The following is an 18089-nucleotide window of genomic DNA, read 5'->3' as shown; positions in this document are numbered from 1 at the left end:
AGGCAATAAATGTTTGTTTTTGGTATTTTCTACGAATGACATTATAAAGAAACGATGAAGACGTCATCGTTTGCCTTTTACTACACTCTCACAAAATTCAAATTGATATAATGACTCGTTGCCATCGTACTTTCGAGTGGATTATGCGCAATGACAAGCAATCTCTTACCAATCAGATGCATGTGTGTGAAACGGAACACGCCCATCTCTTAAATTATCAACTGCACATATGTATCTAAATTCGAACAGACTAGTTTTCTTTGGCATTGAATAGATTCACATCGTGTTAGCCTGCATGGAGCATTTAGGATGACTGAAAATGTTAGCTACGACGAGTTTTCATGCCAACAAGAGCAGGTATCAAGATCACTGGAATGGGACAAATTCGACTATGAGGATTTATTAGAAATGCTACTACGCAACTGTTTCAACTCGACAGCCGAAAAGACCCCATTATTACCAGGAAACGGACGTCTTTCACCAGATTATGAGCTCTATCTACTTTCGACAGATGATATTGAATTATCGCGAACACAGCAAATTCTTCTGACTTTTAGCTTCACTGTCAACATAATACTGTCAGTCGTTGGCAACGTCTTGGTCATCCTTGTTCTTACATGCGCCACACGGATGTGGACTGACTTGACAACTTATCTAATTAACCTGGCAATTGCTGATCTAACAATGGCTATATTTTGCATGCCTTTCACTTTCCCGACAATTAGCTTGGGGCGCTGGATTTTTGGTACAGTGATGTGCCCTGCCGTAGTGTTTCTACAACAGGTATGATTTACGACGTATAATTATTTTTATCGCAAAGAACGTGTACATGTAACTGATGAGACAATTTAAATAATACGTCATTTAGTATTCGTTGTTTAATATACAATGACAAACACTTTAGTTTCAGTTTTGTGTAGCCGTGTGTGAGAGAACTTGCTTTCAATTTAGAGCCAACGTTTGAGAGACAAGTTAATGATATTCCCTCACACATGGCAATTGACCTCACCCAGGTACTTATGGCATTCCTACCATACATACCTATACTGCCGTGGTAACGGTTCATAATTTCTTAAAGCGACAAACATAAAGGAATGGATTTCACCATATGCCACTTTTGAAGAGTAAATAGTTCATACCACTAGTTAATTCGTGTTTCAAATTTGAACTATAGACAATTTGGAGTTACCATATATAGTAGCAACGAAATGTGAAGCAATACGATTAGCAGTTTCTGCTGATACTTGATACAAATAAAACAAGACCTACCGACACGTTTATGCAATCCAAGTGGGTATCTCACAGTTTAATGGGAAACGTCGCCAGCTTTTAGTATATAGCCGCCGATCGGAATTAACTGTATTGGATCTGTCTCATTGAAAACCGAGACTTCTGAGACAGGTTAACCTGTGGATTTACGATATTAAGTAGTGGTTTCATTCAAAATCTTATGAGTAGGATCCACATACATTTTTCATTTTATTTATGTTAAAATGTAACAATCAGTGTTTCTGTAGTAGTATATGGATCGGGACGTCGCATTCATTTCCGCTATACGGTTCCAAAGTAACTATGTTATACTGTCCTAGTGATTCCAAAGAACCATAAACAATGTATTCTCGCTTTATAAATGACATGTTCTTTGTATACTCGCCATTGGAATAAATATTACAAAATGTATTACTACTGTTTACTTATGTCCTTTTAAGGTTTACTCTTTATGTATTTGTGTATTATACTTTACGTCACTTTAAATTACTATGCTTATATTGATAGATTTCAAAGGCATTCTCGTTCAGAGCCATTTAAAAGAACACTCTCAAGGAACATACATGTTTTCATCATTAGCTTTATTCTGAGAGCTGATGACGGGTAATCCAGGCAACATAACATTCCTAATAACTCGTAAATATTGGAATTGCTCGCTATGACGCCGACACTTTAAACGTCAGCGACTGATTTATGAATGGATGTTGGAATTGAAGGTTATTTCCTCGGTCATAACTTGCTTGATATTTCATTTATTTCTCCGACTGCTTACACGTACGTCTCCTCTAAGGGTGACCCTTTTATTTTTATGTTTCTCATCACCTTTAAAAGGATGACCCGGTCGGTCAGTTTTTTAAAATAAATGAAACAAGTGTAAGTGTACATGTTTGTGATGAATTCAGTTCACAATCAGACCTTTTAAAGTCAGAATGTCTCAGAATGACAATGAAATTCAAACGATAACTGTGAACCATTTGTTTTAATAAAGTTCTGAAACGTCAGCGACTAATTACAATATTCGCCAATGTGCATTAACCATATTATGTCGTCACATTGCCATCAGTGACAATATGATTATTCCATATCCGTAAATAAAATGGCTTCAATTAAAAGAAAATATGTTCATGCAAAAATATAGCACTGGTCGGATCATAGGAAATATAACGTAAAAATTAAAAGTCACTCTTAGAAGATCAATCGTAATGTTATGAGTAGCCCGCCTCGACCTTATATGTGTTCAATCAGCATTTAAAATATAATTAAACTAACCATGAAAAACACATTATTTCCAAGGCGCTTTAGTCTATGGAACGATGCAATACCAAACAACAAGTTTAATTTGAAGCTATAGCTACAACGTAACCTTGTTGATTAATTTCCACTTCTAAGAGTGTAGCTCTCAGACTAGTGAATTCAAAATGTTAGCATTAAAGTGCTTCTTCGATCACGAGAGATGCATTAACCAGTAGACTATACTATGACGTTCTTTTCAGCCTTCAGTGATTGGCTTAGATTGCATCAGGTGGTATGACACTAGTAGAAAAAATAGTACAGTTTACGACACTTTCCGTACTATAGTTCAGATTGAGTTCAATTCTGTACTTTTATGCTGATGAGGTGGACGTTTCTGTACTTTCCCATTAGCGCCTGTCTAATCGGATTATACTCGATCTGAAAAATAGTTCAGATTGCGAGTCGGAAGTGATTTGAATACATTTGCATTTAGTTCAGAATATATTCATGAGTTCACCCCCATAACCGGGCAGTAAACAAATGAATATTCAAATCTATCTCGCCTGCATGTGATTCAAGGCGTGTACACTAATTGTTTGACCCACAGAAAACTAACAGTAACACTATTTAGTTAGTTAGTTGTCTGTGTTTGACCACATGAAGGCGGAGGGGGAGGGTGCAAAAGAAAAGGGTTACACACATGTACAGTGTATGATATGATGAGAGCTACATTTAATGTACATGTACATACGAACTGACATGTATACGTACATGTACAACTACGCTAGCATGTAAACGTTAGCAAAAACTCTTACTACTACCTCAGACCACTAAAATACTAGAGTGGTCTGAGCTACTACTACTTGCAAAAAGTATTTACAAGCATTTCCATGTAGGTCAATGAAATATCACCTATGTGGGTTATACTTCAATAGTCGGTCAAACAGCGTAAAGGTCTACATTCTACAATGACAGACATGATTGTTCAACTCGGTGCGATCTAAGATGAATTCACGGTGTATATTTGGTTACGTCGCCTTTGAATTGATGATGACGACTCGTCCGACCTAGACTGTTCTGGTCCAGTTTCAAGTGAAAGTCAGAATTATCACGGTGCCATTGATTATACTAACTGTGATGAAACTCGCCCACTCTAGTCTCTATGACTTCATTAGCCCCAAAATGCAAGAACTTAATAATGGTATTGTAAATCGAAGTTCATGCATGCTCTGACTGTCGCCTGTTTTTTGTTTTCTTACATTTTATACAATTTTGAATTGTTAGCTTTGTATTTCCTGCATTAATGTTGAAAACTGGTCTTTTTACTGTGCGTCTTCAATGCGCAGGTAAAATAGTGTGTTAATCTAGCATCGTGAGTACGCGCTCGCTTATGGTTTCGCATACCTTGGACTGCCTGTCATTCAGTATTGTTTTAGCCTATTTATTTCTAAAGAAAAATGGTATGTAAAGGGACTGCTTTAGTTGTCACAGTGCCTTTGTGGATTTATAAATCGATTTATGACAAGTGAGTCTACCTATTTTTTTCCGACCCACTCAGTCAAGGAGTGCGATACACCAATCACCGTGTATTTAGCTTTGTATACAGTGTATGGATAATAGCAAGTTTCGGGACTGAAAAATCATAAATTGTTTGTTAGACTTATTTTTTATTCAATGTAATCTGGGTTGATTGGGAATTTTCAGATATCAGGATTTAAACCTCGGATTTCAACTCAGAAAGGCTATATTTTTTGCCTCAGTCTGAATTATATTAGTAGAACTCTCACCAACGTTCCCAATGTGAAGTGATCTGAAAGTTGGTGAGAGGTCCTCACGTTGGATTACAGCACTGCATGTTCTTGCCGAGAAGATAAAGAGGTGTAGTAATTATGGTTTAAAACTGACTTTTACAAACGCCAGTCGTGTAGGGTCTATGATTTTTTATGTTGTGGATGAATGCGGCACTTTGATCTGAACCTCAGACCACTATAATAGGAACAGACTAGAATCGCTTTTTGTTTTAGGTGTAAATGGGGCTCTAAACCCATCTTCTCTGTCGTGCATGGTTACCCTTCAAACCTGCTTCAAGCCGAACGTTGTGCAAAACGATACTTCGTGTCTTTACGGTTTTTTTTTGCAATTGTGTTTTAGTGGCCTGAGTCTGAACAAGTGTTCATACAGTACAGCAAAGTCCCACCAACAAAATCCATAGCAATAGATGCAGGAAAACCTCAGTATGGGCGACGGTGAAATCATGGTGTTAATTCTAAAACTTTTGAAAGCAAGAACATATGTTTGTGCAACTTTTGTATTAAAAGCATACCATTCCAATTCAAGGACAACGATTTTGTTCAGAAATGGTGGTAGGACTATAATCCTTCCTACCTCCTTCCTTCCTACCTCCATAGTTCAAAACCGCTGATCGTAACTGCATGGTACAGCGCATCTACATTTATTTCTGAGTTCCGGAGGGCATTATTTGATAAGTACCCCATTCGTCCCTGTATTAGATCTTGTATAGTCATAACATTACAAAGATATGTGATTGTTGTGATCATTTCATTTGCTCATTATGTATTCAAGTGTAGTCAAATTTTCTTAGGTGTATGAGCAACTTTACTTCACCAATAAATTCTACTTTCTCACGAGTATTGTAAAATAACATGGCTATAATATGATACTACACAGCACGTTTTAGACGTATTTGCATATCAATGTCATCTTCAAATTTTCTTGAAGAATTCTTCATCCAGATACTCTAACATACCTGCACACCAAATGTCAGCCCATTCAATCGATTAGTTTTGCGGCTGTCATTCATTTTTACTTTGAATTCTTTAATTTACAAAACAAATGACAGTTTTTGACCCCAAAAATGACCAAAAACAGAAAATTGAAAATATCTTGCTGTCATAAACAAATATGAATAGACTTCTCGATAAAATTCCATTTACTCATTGGGAACATCGAACGTACAATGTCAAAAAGTCGCACTGGCGCAAAGTATCATGGGAAAACTTTCTTTGGCACACCTCACTTAGGAAATATAGCCGCAACAAAAAAGTTAATACTGGGATCATGTCTTTTTAAATTTAGCCTTTACCTTATAGAATAGAAGTATCAAAAGTGTATGCACTAACAAGTATCTGTGGTTTGTGCAAACATGCCAAATCGCTGATGATTGTTAAACAACAAAACTTTGCATACCATTGTCATTAATAATTCTACGTTTTACTTCTGAATCAGTTCTAAACACTTACGATTGAAATGATCGTCAACGATACGCTGATTTGTAGTTGAGGGTAATTAAAAATATTTTACAATGACGATTTCGACCATTAGCCGATGGAGGTGACCCCAACCAAACCTGTCACAAGATGTAAACTTGCACACTTTTTGTGTGTCAATATGTCTGTTCTGGTCAGTCTGTTTTGGGAATTTATGGTACACTCACTGTCGCAGTTTTCAGCCAGGGTCACGTTATTCGACGATTACTATTTGGATAAACACTGCAAAAAAGTAACACCCGTCATTGTTGCTTAGACATTTTCCTAGGGTCTTTTTCAACATGATTTATAGTAAGAAGTAACTTTGTTGATGGTGTAGTCACTGACTTTATAACCCTACATCGATGACTTAGTAATTGAACACGCAAATGAATTATCATGAACACTGATCTACAACCGATCCGACCCTGGGATTCGATCACAATTCATGGCGTCGCTTGCCAGTCTATGTCTATGTCTTGGTCACGCAAACGTGAACACTCTGATATCTGAAACACTTCTTTGCTCCAGATACGCACCTTTTTTTCATGGAAAATGTCATATAGTTTGAAGTAAGCTGGGAGAAAATATTAATGAGATATTTGTAGATTTAAATAAGAGTGAAATGATAGTCAAGTGATTTTGAACCATCTCCGTGTATTTTGCTTTAGCGAAAACACTGACAACTACTAGTATGTGATCGCCCGGTCGTCAAATTGCAAAGAACAATGAAGAACAGCTGAACACCTTCCTGTGGTCATCTGTTCCTTTCCGTACCGACTCTCAATTGTTTTGCTGCGTTTACTTGTATATCTTTAATAACAATAGTTTTTTAACTAACACCAATGTTCTTCCACTTTCTTTGCTTTCAAAATCAGTCACTTACTGTTGTAGCCAGTCAAAGACAGCCATCCTCAACTGGAAACACACCATGACAACAAAGATATACCAGAAAGTCATGACGTTTTGAATCATATCATTCGGCCCCCAACCCTGTTTTTGACAATTAAAAAATGCTCTACTACCCATCACAGCCAGTATCAATCAGACTTTTTCCATATATTATATTCCACCCTAACTTAACCCATATGACCGCCCCATTTATAACTCGTATGTCCGGACATGAACATGATTGGCTTTTCGCTGACCAAGGGGTATGAGACCATATGTGGAAGTGGGGGATAAGCTTATCAAATATGACCGTAGTTCCATGTAAATTAAAACTTATAGTTATGCTTATAGTCGTTACGTTTTCAGTTTATTGTGGTACCCGCTTGATGCTTTCTCTGAAGATGCCGACGGGATCAGTCTAAAATTCAGTTCTGGTGTATAAACTACAATGTATCACACATATCATGACTCTCACTATCCAATCCATCGGCTATACACTGGAGAACACAAGGACTATACTGACTGTTTTCTATCCAGCACGAAATAAATTGAGAATACGTGGAACTTATATGTACATGAACAGTAGCTCCGACAACTCTGACAAGTCTCTATATACCCCACCAGGCCTCTTTGCTGGAGTTCGCGGAGCGTGTGTTGTCAGTGCTAATCTCGTCTAGTTCCTATCACCGTGTTCCTAAACAGTATCGTTACCATTTACACCTCCACTCACTAAACTTGGTTTAGTCATAGAAAATAGAGAGGACCCTCTCTATTGTCTATGGTTTAGTTAGATACCAATTGGCATCTGGACTAGAGCTAATCACGAGTCCATCACAACGTGCATGCATCATTTTCTGATGTCCGCATTTGATTTGGACATTGAAGTAAATGATTTTACATTTCTGAGTCTCATTCGGTATTTTTCCACTGTTCTATATGTGGTAGCTACTACTTTTGGCACAATAAAAAAAAAGATGTTACGAAGACGAAAAAAAATATAATCGAGATGCACGATAAACATTTTTGGAAAAAAAGTCACATAAATGACTGCAGTATCCATATTTTTAATTGGCATGATTGAAGACTTTAAAAAATGAATGATGATAAAAGTGAGATTTTGCCTCAGTGATGGTTTTTCTATACAAGCGATAACATCACGATACCGGGTACTTCACAAACATTATCTCACTGACTTCAAAACCATAGTGACTAAATCGTTTCGTACAATTAGACGGCATGATGTTTTTTACGTCTCGCACAAGCATATACAATGGTACACTTTACCAAATTGTAATAGACCATGTAAATATTACATTGACCGATGCAGATCTTGCTCGCGCAGGTTGGGTAGATTTATATGCTACGTTATGCCTTAGGCCTAAAAAATAACTGTTTGGTTTCTGTTACCCGACCCACCTAGTTTTTCACTGCCGACCCTTAACTTTTTTTTTACGTGTTCTTGAAAAACTAACAAAATCGCAACAATTGTGAAGTCTCACGAGACATAGTGGATGCAGAAACTGACATCAACTTAAAAAGACAATATAAAACTGTTCCTCCAATCTGTAATGGTTGTACATCTAATGGAAAGAAGCCAATAACACAGAGATCATTTGGAAAAAATGGAAAACCAGAATTAGACACTCGCACATGAATAAAAATAAATCTACCTACCCCACCTATTTATTTATTTTGCCTAATCGGAACAACACAATTTTTTTAATAGGCCTATTTCCTAACTCAAGCTTAAATTATTGGACCCTTGTGAACCAAAAATGTGCGAAAATACAACGCCAAAATAGTAACGCTTTGCACGGTTTTCACACTGAGCAATACGATTAGATCATAGACAGTGAAGTTCTCCAGTGTCTCTGGTTAGACCGACAACAATGAAACCGTTAGCGGGATCTCAGAGTCATACTCATTCACATACATTTTTTTATGGCTGTTCACGTTGGTTAGCAACATCTCTGTCTTTGAGTTTGAATGAAATCGCTGCCATTCCCTACAGGAAACTGTTCTATGGAATTACATGCCAGGAGCGCTTTCAATATCATAGAATGTTTTGTTGATCTTTTTTTTTCTTTTTTTCTTTTTTTTTTCTTCTTTTTTTTTTGGGGCGGGGGGGGTCGACAACTTTTACCAAGACAACCATTATATTAATCATTATAGTAACTACCTAGCATGGCTAATAGCCATACTGAGGTAGAACTGTAGATTGCTAAAATGTTATGGGTTGCTGGTTGTACACAACCTCAGCATATGCCACTTGACTTTCAGGCATTAATAGGTGGCAGAAATAGTCCGCACCAGGGCCGCTCTGTAGTCCGCATAAAAGGGTGACTAAGCCCAGACAATATTGTCCAGACCAGATTTGGAGGTGTGAACGCATTTAAAGCTGACTCGGTTCTAAATCTTGGTGCATATTCATGAGGTCGACACCTAGAAAATGAACCATGTGTACATTTCTTTTGTCTTTTGTTAGTTAATTTATGCGGGTAAACTGTGTCTTCACTAACATTTTCCACTAAAAGTTTCAAAATTGTCTTGTTTTTTGAAGGACTACTATAATAATATTTCACCGCCCTTGCTTTATTGTCATATCAGGAAAGTCAAGAACTTGACAAAAGCTATTCAAAACAAAGTAATCAAAGTTGTAAAACCAAAATGGTGCCGTGGAGAGTTGTGTCTGGTCATGTTCTGATCATGGAAGTATAACCCACGGTCTGATCTAGTAGCAGTATATCAACGACGAATCTACATTACAAACAAACAAACAAACAACACACACACACACACACGGTGATATTAAAAAGCACGCAACACAAAGGTTGGTTCACATCCCTCGCATCAGTACCGGTACCCATTCTACTGAGTTATAAATATAAATCACATTCTCAGCTACAACATTGAACTTGTATGATACAAAAATCTTCAGAATGTGCGGGCCATATTTTCACTACCGGCATTGGCAGTCACCATCACTGCCTTTAAAAAAAATTAATACAGATAAATGGAAGCAAAAACAATCCTCTTGACGGTAGTTTAGTAGTCAGTTATGAATTATGTAACGTTAAATAACGCTATTCAAATATTTCCCTCTATGCCTCCCATATACCGATAGTAAATCTTCAAACATCCATACAGACATGCGGACTTTGCTCCCTACTAGATACATCCATGTTTTACGTTACTTTCGTATTGCAAATTTAGCTGATGATGTCATGTCAAAGCCACGTGGTCTAAAAACCTGAATCTCCGTACATACATTTCGATATGAAATTATTTATCCGTGATGTTTAGAATTTTGGTCGGTCAATATAGTTTCAATGACCAAGTGTGACCCCCACTGATGTCTAAAGTACTAATATCAGTACCTGACCGGCCATGGCCATGGCCTTGTTTTTGTTTTTGATTTTCTTCAATATTCAAATCTACGTAATGTCTGGTTTGTTAGGCCATAAATTCCAAGCATATTTACCATGATATCACAAATATAGACCAGTTACAGAAAGTAATAAGTGTCAGCAAAATACTGTAATATCGACACTGTTTCACGGATTTTAGGGACGCTGGTGCTTGGATTATTTTACGGTTGACATTACCTAGCCAGTAATATAAGGAGTAGTACATGGGTATTTTATCCCTGGACTCTCTGTCTGTTTATATCGAAATGGAATAAGCTGAAACAGTTCTTCTTTGAGCAGGAAATATGTTGTGATTATGGATATTATATATATACATGTATATAATTGCCAACACATCGGCAACGAGAGTAATGACATTGACTATACGTAATATGTAAAGATGTAGTGTAAAATTGGAATACGGTCGTCAGGAACTAGATTAGGGTAGGGGGAGGCTCAGGAGAAAAATTGTTGTCACGGGAAAAAAACGAATTGGGACGTGCGTGAAAATTCGGATTGTCCCAAAGGGGCCCGGAGTCACGTACAAATATTTTGCTCATGAGTTGAACCAAATTTAACTCCAGGAGCAGACGTTTAACAAGCGTATTTTTAAAAGGGTGACTGGCAGAGAATGTGTGTCTCTTGAAGGGTAGACAATATACTCGCGATAGACTATGGGTTTCAGGCCACTGTGTCAGACGTGGTCTTGGAGGAGTCAGTACAATTCCTCCAAGAGTGGTAAGAGGCCAAGCCTGAAATAGACGGGTTGTGCGGCAAGTAGAAGTTTACATGCCTTGTCTGTGGTTTACATTGTGCACGCAAAACATCCCACAAAACCGGCCATAACTAAAGCGGCATATCAGTAAATATGAAAAACGTGATCTTGGTAATTTGGATACCAGTTCTGAAAATATTCTCCGGGAAAATAGGTTAAAATGAACATCAAGATAGCTGCCTATTTCCCATTGTTTATAAATCGTCAAGAGGTTAAGCTATCCACTCAGATGAACCACTCTTTGTCACTTTATAATCTGGCATTATACATGGGATAATTTCCAAAATGTACATGTTTTATCGTTTCATTTTGGACTTTATAGAAGTTGATGACTAAAATTACCTTACCCTCGATGAAAGTTATGAATGCGACTAGGTTTTACCATAGACAGGGTGGAGGGTCTATGGTTTTACCTACTAGAATTAGTTGCGACAAGATTGTAAATGCACATGGGCGAGTTTTGCCAGATTGCTTTATTTCAAGTGATTTGAAAATTGTGAATGGCGGACTTGGCCGTGGTCCATCGAATTGTCGAGTACTACCGTGGTGGCACTAGTCGTTCCTCACTGGAACGGCAAGTGCCACCTTATGGCGATATTTATTGTCTTTGAACCTTTCTCAACAAATAAATCACACATAACTCCCCAAACGCTTCCATTCTAGAAATCCGGTGCCGACCCTAAACCTTTTTAATAAAGAAGAAAAATCAGTAAAATCGAGAAAATTGTGAGTGAAGTCTTGCCAGAAATGGTCATCAACTTAAAAAAGACAATAAAAAAACGCGGTTCTTCCAATCTGGAATGCAGAGCAGATGTCTTTGAAATAGAATTATTTAGTTTGGTTTAAAATTTAGTTGAAGTGGGCACAAAACTTGATTTGGTTCTGACTGTTCTGAATTTAGGGACACGAAATCGTCTCCCTGATGGCAGGAGTTCAAAGTGTTGGGACATAATGTGGCCTTTGTCATTTACCATTTTCCCAGCTTTGTTTTGTACACGAGATGTAAACATTTCATTCAAATTAGTCTACTTTTCACTCAATACTTTACTAAACACATTTACAATTTTGTTCAAGACACTCTTGTAGCTAGTCCCTAGACTACCAGACCAGCACAAAAAAGAAAATGTTAAACCGACTCAAAACTCCGATAGAATGTCTGTAATACCTTGGCATTTACAAAATTTTAGGCCCCTCAATTGTTGTAGACAGTAAACTCTAGATTGACATTTCTTGTTAATGAAATCTGTGTTGGCCTTAACATTTGATTTATTATCCAAGACTGTTCCTATATATATATATATATATATATATATATATATATATATATATATATATATATATATATATATATATATATATTTAGTCACCTGTTCAACTTTAACATTGTCAATAAAAAGGTCGGGCACTACTTTAGGGTTCTTCCTAAAGTCGACCTTTCGTCCAAGTAGTTTTCTTTACACCAAGTAACAAACCTATCAACTTCATCGAAATAAGTACGGTCAGAATTTGACAGGTCAACTAATGCAGAGTTATCAGAATATTTGATAAGTGGATTTGTATCGGTACCTGATGAGCAGTCATTTGTGTAAAGTGTAAATAGTTTGTGTGAGAGTATCGTGCTCTGTGAGGCACCCCTAAATGTTGAATGGAAGGCTGAACTTAATTTTTGGTAGCGAACAAACTGGGAAAGGTTGACAAGAAAATCCATTATCCAGAGGATGAGTTTGGGGTTAACGTTTAAATAACTAAGTTTATGAGCCATCATGTTTGGTTGACTTCTGTTAACGACTGATGAAAAATCAATAACCAATAGTCTTACAAATGAACTTGGTTTTTCAAGATGTGTATACGCATCGTGAAGTAATGTGAGAGTTGCATTATCAGTACCTCTATTACTTTAATATGTAAATTGGTATGGGTCAAGGTGTGAATGTTTTTGTGGGTTTTGACAAAGTAAAATACGCTCGAAGCATTTCATCACAATGGAAGTCAGTGCTACAGGACGATGCCTTGGAAGTTTTTAGGGACCGGACAGATGGTAGATGTTTTCCAAATGGTTGATATCGTATGATCATTGTACGACCAATTGAACAATCTACTGGAAACACTAGCTAACTGCGATGCATAGACATTCAGTAACCTACCACATATGTTATCAGGACCCATAGCTTTCCTTATATTTAGTTTCTTAAAAATAGACAACTCGTTTATCACTGATTTCAAATTAACTCTTCTTTTCTTCTTATTTACTCTCAAGATCTAACCCGATGTTATCTATTTCCTTTCCAAAATCGTGAATATCAAAGCGACAGTACATTACAACTTCGCCTCGCCACCACCCTGTGTTGCTTGGCAAGGTGGTAAATAAAACAAGTTTGCCTTTGGGATTATATTAACTGGGATTGTCGACACTGAATAATCCGGTCAATCATGGCACTGCGCTCATTGTATGTCACGGCGTACAAGTATAAACGACGTTCATACTTCCATGACCATAGTTTCTGCGACCTGTCATTTGTTTGACCATAGACACTCCACCTTTGTGGAGGGTCCATGGTTTGATGGGATGCGTTAATTCTGGCAAACTTGTTTGGCAAATCGATCTGACGCAATATAGCTTGTGACCGTGGCATGCATAGCTTGGGTCAAAATCTATAACACCATTAAAGTATAAATAATGTTTAAACTTCCACGATAACACATACCTTTGAGAAATTATACTGACAGTATAATTACTCCAAGCACAGACTATTCTCGTGTCAAACCCCGACACGAACTTGTTTTTCCTTGAAGAGTATATCTCGTGAGACCTATGGAAATTATCAAAATCTATATTGTAGTTGAAAAGAGCAAGAATGAAAAGAGGGGAAATTTAAGGGACATCATTTCTATATACACGTGTATTGTGCAAAGAACCCGATATCTTTGACCGCGTTGCCGTCAACCGAGCAATGGTAATATATATATATATATATATATATATATATATATATATATATATATATATATATATATATATATATATATATATATATATATATATATATCAGATCAGTATATATATATATAAGAGGTAAGTCATAAACTGAAGGAAAAGTGCTCAATACTGAGAAGTAGAGCTGTATTTACACAAAGTACACAAGTTATGGTACGGAGGCCGTTACGATCTTCAGACGACTAAATAACGGAAATTCAAGTGATAGAATTCGATGCGCGTTGTTGAGTGACATGGTGGAATGATAGAATGTATTTGTTTTCGTGGACGATTTAGTGGACGATCTAGTGGAATTAATCTCTAAAAAAAAACATGAATCATGGTCTGAGTACTTCACAAATGTATTCAATGCTCAAGTCCAAAGTGATGAAAGTTTCTCGATTTCCATGATCTTATCAGATCCACCTTGATAGACATAAATTCAGGCATTAATGGTGAGATTAATATCCGACTGTAGTCTTTTGGACAAGGTAATTACTTTGATAGTCTAGTTCCTATACTGTATCATTACCATTTATACCTCCACTCAAAGTATAGTCAGAGTCGTTACTCTAGAAGTCTTGAAATGCATGAGATGCAATTTAAAATTCATTTACAGCCACCCACACAGTCATTAACATCATGTCTTTGTTAATAAATCACAAAACTCTAACCAATAACACAGTCCCTCATAAAGTTAGTGTTTATTGGGACAGTAATGTTCAAATGTGGTATATTTGTCAGCCCATGATGCTACTTATATACTGTTTACATCACCAAAACATTTAGGTTTCACTGATTGGGTGAACAACTTTTTGTGCTATTTGAGGGGCTTTTGGCTAGACGTGGTTTAGTTAGAAACCATATTGGCATCCAGACTATTACTTTGAAGGAGATCATTGAAGAACAATAAAAATAAAACTCAAGGTGTGGATATGGGATCAGTGTGGCATTCTACATAGACATTCTCCAACAATTCTTGTAGACATGTTATGTAACCATTTTTTCTTCACGAAAGGCATGTTCCCACAGGAATCAATGGGGTAGGGGTTTCTAACATTGTCTTTTGAAAGTAAATTACATGTATGTCAAAACTAAAATTATTGTATTTACTAAGAGATGAAATTCTTAAGAAAATTGAAAAGTGGTTATTGGTGGTCATAAACTCGACGTTGTTCGCTTTTTATGAATATCTAGGCGTGATTATGTCAAGCAGTGGTCTATGGTATTTAGCGCTTGCAGCTCAAGCGAGTAAAGCAATGATTGCGGTCATGAGTCAACTTGCAAAACTTGGGGACCTCCTAGTCAAAACTAAATTTAAAAGTTTTTGACTGTAAACTATTACCGATATTAAATTATACAGTGGAGATTTTGGGTTTTAATAGGTCTACTGAAACTGAACGTGTTCAAAGTAAATTTCAGTGTTATATTTTGAGTCGTATATAAACATATATGTAGTCTTTGAGTATGGGAGCTACAAAAATGCTTGACAAGTGTTCATTACGGGAAGTAGGCTGAAATGTTTTGAGATTGCTGAACGAGAGCTGCAAAACTTTAACCTCAGACCACTTCTCCTCAGCCCTGGTTCAAGTTCTTAGGTCATAGTGGTGTAAACTACATCTCAGACCACAATGTAGTGACCTGAGACTACATGCACATGTAGGCCCTACCTACTGGTATATTATGTAACTGCACTTGACGCCAGTGTGATTTCTAACTAAACTGTGTTATTGAAAGAACCGATGTGACGTCATCTGTTTTCTTTGTACCTGACACAATCCTAGCTGCTGTATTTTGGGCATGTTCAAGAGGGACAATGTTTTTAGCTGGCAGCCCATACAGAAGGGCCATTCAGTAGTCGGGTATCGATGATATAAGTGCATGACCAAGGTTCTGACAAACTCCGTTTGTAAGATACTGGCGTATGCGACCATAGACAGTGGAGGGGCCCCCTCCACTGTCAATGATGCGACCTATTGTTCGGGGGTGAAAAAGAACTGATCTACATGTCAACGAGATGTGCTTCTTGAGGTTATAACGGTCATCAATTGTTACACAAATGGTACATGCTGAATCCACTAACTGCACAGAAGACGATCCCATGTTGATGTGGTTCATGAGACGAGGAAGCCTGTTGAACTGAGACGTGATAAGGAGGACCTCGGTTTTGCCATCATTAAACTAGCTTATTTTGGGTCGTTTAATATCATGTGCAACAGTTTCCATCTTAGTTACTGTAGTTGACGTATGTGATTGGGGAAATATATTGGTAAATCTGGTTGTCGTCTGCATGTTGTTGCATATTGAGATTTTGATGTCGGATTAGCTTTCCAAGTGGTGATGTGTATAGACAGCATACGCGTGTAAGAGTGGACCAAGCACAGGGTTTTGTGACACTCCACACTGCAAATGTTTGGTTTCTGATATGCCTTGTACAGAAATGGACTGTTGTATATCTTTGAGGTATAAAGACTCTAGTCGAATGCCTGTAATACCGAGCTCGGAATAAACTTGAAATTATGCTGGAGTCAGAATTTACGGGGGGGGGGGCATGAACAAAATTGAGGTTCAAAGGGAGGGGGGCATGACAATTGTGATGGTCTGAAAGGGCCCCCGAATATTCTGCTCATGATTTGAACCAAAATTAAACCCCAGGAGCAGTTGTTTACCAAGTAAATTTACATTTGTATAAGTGTATGCCTCTCTCTCTCTCTCTCTCTCTCTCTCTCTCTCTCTCTCTCTCTCTCTCTCTCTCTCTCGTCGCCGTATGTCTCCTTCTCTCTTGCTCTATCTCTCTGTGTGGAGACTTTGTTGAACATTCAAACCACAGGAGCAATCGTTTACCTTGTACTTTGCAAAATTGTTCACTTCATTTACCTACCACACATTTAATTATTAGGCAGCCAATGGCCAAACGAATGTGTGTGTCTGCCAAAATATCTATGTATTAGTTAAAGCGTAGGTAATACAGTTGTAAAATAATTTAATGAGAGTACAATTTGGGTATTGAAGACAATTTTCAAGTACTTTATGGCTTCCAATAATGTGTATGGTTTGAAATATTATGCCGCTAAATGGCCTCCTACATGTCCTTATTTTTCAAACAATTGCCTACTGTGGGAGGGGGACACACCCTCCCCACTACTTATCGAAGGGGGTGCCGTTTCTGTCAAGACATAGGATTCAAAAAGAAAACTCTGCTGGTTAAGTTTTTCCAAGTACAGGTTACAGCCCAATGAGCCCACATCCATTTGTAAAGAAATCTCTATGTCTGATATGTATGGACACTGAAGTTGATTTCCACTGTTAGCTTACAGTGTGTCATATAGTGTACCATACTGTACTTCTCTGACGTGTATGGGGAGGGGGTAATGTATAATTGCATATTAAAATATGTGCAGCCGGGGGGGGGGGGTATGGACGTCGCCATCTTTCAAGCGCTAAATTACCTATTAATCGAGATTTGTTTCAAAACATTAGCATGGTTGATAATATATGTGAAAGGGGTAAACTAAGAATGGTTTCTGGGATCGCCTAAGTCAACACGACATATATTGTGGATGGTCTGAGATATTCGATTACGATTCACATCGTCCGATTTCCAATCGTCCCAATATCCATATTAACATTCTTTATCGTTTCAAAATCACAAAAATGCATATGTCGTGGTGGGGTGAGTACCGACTCTAGTTTGGTCTCCTCTCTCTCTCTCTCTCTCTCTCTCTCTCTCTCTCTCTCTCTCTCTCTCTCTCTCTCTCTCTCTCTCTCTCTCTCTCTCTCTCTCTCTCTCTCTCTCTCTCTCTCTCTCTCTCTCTCTCTCTCTCTCTCTCTCTCTCTCTCTCTCTCTCTCTCCCGTCTCCCCCTCTCTCTCGTCTCCGTATCGAAACTTATTCAGTCATAAAATCATCAGGTTTCTGACAATTTCCAATACCTGTTACAAGAAAGACTGCAGTACAAGAATATTTGGTTAGCTACATGTATTACATCTGATGCCTTATACGTGACACGCACGATAATTGTCCAGTTTGCATCAGAGGGTGTGCCTCGCCTTCTGTACATGTGCCGTACGTCTGGCTTGTCTGTCAGTGTCACATTTTGCTTCCCCTCTTCAGTTTTCTCAGATGTTTTAAGAATTTAAACATAGTCAGTGTCTGATCGACAAAAATTCTTTCCACTGAAGTTTAGAAAACATTTAGTGCAACTCTACGTAAACGTCATGTTGATGCATCATACATCATCATGAGACGTCACATTGACCTCACACTTCGCTTCGC

At 37.6% G+C, this 18089-nt stretch overlaps 1 protein-coding gene across 1 annotated transcript in view; it reads left to right on the top strand.

The window, feature by feature from the left end:
• The first annotated feature begins 309 nt into the window (after positions 1-309).
• LOC144433186 (QRFP-like peptide receptor) overlaps positions 310-18089 on the top strand; it is a 67153-nt gene continuing 49373 nt past the window's right edge. The window contains exon 1 of the mRNA XM_078121495.1: positions 310-783. Coding sequence (XP_077977621.1) covers positions 310-783 — 474 coding nt within the window. The remainder of the gene's footprint in view (positions 784-18089) is intronic.

Source organism: Glandiceps talaboti, chromosome 3 (assembly GCF_964340395.1).
Source record: "Glandiceps talaboti chromosome 3, keGlaTala1.1, whole genome shotgun sequence".
Classification (NCBI taxonomy): Eukaryota; Metazoa; Hemichordata; class Enteropneusta; family Spengelidae; genus Glandiceps; species Glandiceps talaboti.
Note: the sequence above shows the minus strand (reverse complement) of the source record. Positions and strands in the feature narration are given on the sequence as shown.